The 4,490-nt window shown below is 35.2% G+C and overlaps 1 protein-coding gene across 1 annotated transcript; it reads left to right on the top strand.

Moving 5' to 3' along the window:
- The first annotated feature begins 370 nt into the window (after positions 1-370).
- LOC126718954 (nodulin-related protein 1-like) lies at positions 371-1,254 on the top strand. Its single transcript, XM_050421375.1, has one exon. It carries the CDS (start codon positions 487-489, stop codon positions 985-987), a length of 501 nt encoding a protein of 166 aa, XP_050277332.1. The 5' UTR covers positions 371-486; the 3' UTR covers positions 988-1,254.
- Positions 1,255-4,490: the final 3,236 nt, after the last annotated feature.

Raw genomic sequence — 4,490 nt, 5'->3', positions numbered from 1 at the left:
TTTCATAATATCATAAGATCTTAGATATGTGGATGGGGTCATGCCAAAAAAAAAAAAAAAAAAAAAATCTAACAACACAAATTATTATACAATTTTTTTTACCACAAATTTGAGTGGCGAAGAAAAAATGTAGATCCATAGCAAATTACTCCTAACATATCACGTCATAATTGTAACAAAAAAAAAATTGTAGTATAATTTGTAGTCCAAGAATTGCTCCCGAAACAAATATTATTGATTCATAAATGATCACGGACAAAGTGGGTCAGTTGGAAACGTGTAATCCACGGGGATCAAACGAGTGAAGCTGCGAAGGAACACGCTCACCACATTCACATTGTTGAAAGGAAAAAGCTACCCCGAGTTGCAACCTACCTTTATATCCACCAACAGAAAAGGTCAAGTCTTCATTATCTTCTTTATCTCCAAGTCCAACCACAACAGCCAAAACCTCTCCAATTCATTCAGATTCTCTCAACACAAGCAATGGACTTTCTTTCAGATCTTCAAAAGAAAGCCAACAGTTCTTCTGGCACTCACCACCCTGAAAAGCATGAGCAACACCAAAGCCAAAACCAGCACCAACACCAACACCACCAGCCATCAAACTCTGAGCTCATGGCCAGTGCCAAGTATTTAGCTGAGGCAGCCCAATCCACTTTTAGCCATGAAAGTGACAAGCTTGACAAGGCCAGGGTAGCTGCAGCAGCTGGTGATGTTTTGGCAGCTGCCTCTAGCTATGGAAAGTTGGAAGAAAAGAGCTTTGGCAAGTATGTGGAACAGGCTGAGACTTATCTCCACCAATATGGCCACTCCTCCTCCCAATCCCATTCCACCACCACCACCACCACTTCTAGCCACTCCTCCCATTCCACCACCACACACTCAAAACCACACTCTGCCGGTGGTGGTCATGAAAGTGAAGGCCATTCTGAAAGTGGGTATGGGGATTACTTCAAGATGGCTCAAGGTTTCTTGAAGAAATAAGCATTTGAATTCACGTTTCCCCATCTGCTTATGCTTTGTAATTTCTTCAATTTGGTGTATCTTTAATTTCATAACCCCCTTGTTTCTGTGTTTTGTTGTATCTTGTGTTGAATGTTCTATAATCTGTTTGTTCTGTATTTGTGCTTTCTGGGTTTAATTTAGCTTTTAGATTGTATAAAATGGCTGAAGCAGATTTAGATCAACTCTGTCAATAAATTATTAATTAAGAATAAAATTTGTGCAGTGTGCTATAAACATTGATTCCAATTTCCCAACTGCTTATGCTTTGCAATTTCTTTAATTTGGTGCATCTTTAATTTCATAACACCATTTTTTTTTTTTTTGGGTCTTTTGTGTTGTTTGTTCTATAATCTGTTTGATCTGTATTTTTGCTTTGTGGGTTAATTTATCCTTTTTAGATTGTATATAGTGGCTGAAGCAGATTTAGATCAACTCTGTCAATAAATTACTAATTAAGAATAAGATTTGTGCAATGTGCTATAGCTTATAGCCTAGGACATGTATCCAGTAATAAAATTTGTGCAATGTGAAATTAGGGAAATTGAAAACAGAGTCTTTACCTTTGTTCTCAGTTTGTGTGGGAATTTGGTGTGGGGTTTGGAATTGGAAGAAAAACGAAGGGTCAGCTCTTTCCATCTCTCGTTCTCGTTCTCTGGATTTCGAACCGATAAACGGTGTACGCACAATATTGCAGAAATGGTGTAAGTTTGTCTATCGTGCGTCTTTAGTCTGTTCATCAATTTCAAACAGCATATTATTCAAACAATTCACAGTCCCTTGATCTGATCCGGTAGCATACAATGGAAAGTCTTAATTAATAACTATATTATGATTTATGTCCAATACTTGTAAAGGGGAACATAAAATATATATATATATATATATATATATATATTTAATAAAAAAAAAAAAGTAGTTTTGAAATCGATCAAAGAGAGAAAAACCATTTGGCAGTTTTATAAACCTTGTTGAAAAACGAATACCAATTAAATACCAATGGAATTTACGACTTGGGAAGTTAAAAACAGCAAGGCAAATACCAAATAAATTCAAAGAAAGCACATCCATTGAGACCTTTGTGGACGTGATGGTGCGTTTGCCGCTCCTGTGTGTGTTCCATCTTAATCGTGTATGATTTCATTTTGAAAAAGTAGTCAACTACAAAGGTCTTCCGGATTTGGGTTTAAATTGGGGAAAAGGAGTGAGTTTGGATTTTAATTACATGTGTGATTTTTTAATAAAAAAATAAGTTGCCATAGGAGAAAAAATAAGTGCCATGTCAATGTTCCATTAGACACATGAGCAAGAATTTAATGGAAGTTAATGGAAAGACCAATAACACTCATTTTTTAAACTTCAAGAACTAATAGTGCTTACTCGAAACTTAAGAGACCAAAAAATAGACAAATTTCAAGGACTAACATTATATTTTCATCTTTCTATTTTTACAGAGAAATTCAAGGTTTCAGTCAAAAAGATGACTATTTCTTCTAACAGCTACTAATTACAACACTCCTTTCATATAGGATGGACAGGTCCATATTTGTGGGATCTACCCTATATATAAGTGAGGGATATTTTGTCCAATTATTATAGGGTAAAATCGACTAATTGGCTCATAAATCTAACTTGGCCCCTAAATCGATAATTATTGGTCAATTTTGAAAAGTTTTGGATCTCAAGTGTTAATTGTATTTTACCCATTATTATTATATAAAAGAGAAAGTCTATAGACATGAAAATTTTAATATAAAAAAATGTAAATATGCTAATGTGGCAGATTATTAGTGGTAAATTAAAAAGTGACATTAATTATAAACCCAAATAAAAATTAGTAAAAACTTGTCAATTCAACTATTGTAGAATTTTTTGTATATTTAGCATTACTCTATAAAAGTACCAACTCAAAATGAGGATGTTTTGAGACCTTAGTATAGTAGCCATTTGGGTGGTTCGTAAAGATTGTAAATAAGGTGGCTCATGCGTTGGAGATGGTAATATGTGTAACGTTTACATGCAAAATCTCTTTTACATGGGGGTAAATCACTAGCAAAAGGAGAGGGTCGGAGGGGCTATGGGTTTAAAAAATTCCCTCATCCCCTTGTAATTTTTATAGAAAAAATAGAAAAAATAAATTTACTAATTGGCATCCCAATTTATTTATTTATTTTTACTCTGCCATTGAATTAATCTTATATAAAAAGAAATTTTTACAGAACTGTTATACAAAATAATAAATCCATTCATGCATTTGTGCTAAAAGCTTTTTGCAATGAAACATTGAGGATTGGGGAGACTTCCGTATATAAAGAATACTACATATGTAAACCATTTTCCATAAATTAGTAAAAATTTTAAGTCGACTTGAGTTCAAAAAAAAAAAAAAAAAACTCTAAATAAATCATCACAAAGGCAAACTATCATTGTCTAGCCTAGCCCAAGATTGAAAGCTAAATCGAAGAACTTAACCAATTAAACTACTAGAAATCCAAAGTTGATAATGTTTTAATTAAAGTAACCTTTGACACTGATATTTTGAATTAAGACCTTCATAATCAAATTCCTCCTATCTAATTATAACTATTGAATTATTAAAATAAATAAATAAAAATAAACTCAACCCAACTCTCAAGTCTTATAGTCTTGTAGATTTGAAGCCAGTATCAGGTTTTTGTAACGTCACTACAAAACGCAGGGGCCTTGGGCCGCGTTTTTTAAGCCGCGGCTATAAAAAACGTGGCCCAAGATAGACTAAAGCTGCGTTTTATAAAAACGCGGCTTAAAAAAACCTTAAAGTTGCGTTTTAAACGCGGGGCCATAGAAGGGTTCTGAGGCTGCGTTTTTTTGAGCTAAAAATGCGGCCTAAGGACCTCCGTATTTAATTTTTTGGCAAACTTTTTTTTATTTTTTTGTTTTCCTTAGCTGTGGCCGCATTTTTAAAATGCGGCTCTAGCATACCTGAAGCTGCGTTTTATAGACGCGGCTTTAAATTTGGTCTGAAGCCGCGTGTTTAAAACGCGGCTTCAAATTTGGTTTGAAGCCACGTTTTAAACATGCGGCTTCAGACCAAATTGGGGCTGCATTTCTTAAACGTGGCCTCAGATTTTGCCTATAGCCGCATGTTAAAAATGCGGCTTTAGGCTTTGTTTATATGCGATTGCTTCAGATATTTTCAACCCTAGCCTTTCAAGAGCCCGATCTCAATCCTAACTCTCTAAGACTCGATCTCCGATCTCAACCCTCACCCTCCATCTCCAATCTCACCCTCACCCTCCATCTCTCCGATCTCTAGGGATTGTTTAGTTATAAAGAACCCTCTCTCTAATTCAACAAACCCTCTCTCTCTCTCTCTCAATTTCTCGCTCTCTCTGACTAGCTAGGGTTTCGGCTTTCACTGGCAACGAAGGACACCAAAGGTACTACAATTTCTAGGGTTTTTCCTTCTCTCCATGCCCACAATCAACAACCTTCCTTCATTTTTT

The sequence above is a fragment of the Quercus robur genome, chromosome 3, assembly GCF_932294415.1.
Source record: "Quercus robur chromosome 3, dhQueRobu3.1, whole genome shotgun sequence".
In the NCBI taxonomy this organism is placed as follows: domain Eukaryota; kingdom Viridiplantae; phylum Streptophyta; class Magnoliopsida; order Fagales; family Fagaceae; genus Quercus; species Quercus robur.
The sequence above is the reverse complement of the archived record's forward strand: the minus strand, read 5'-3'. Positions and strand labels throughout refer to the sequence as shown.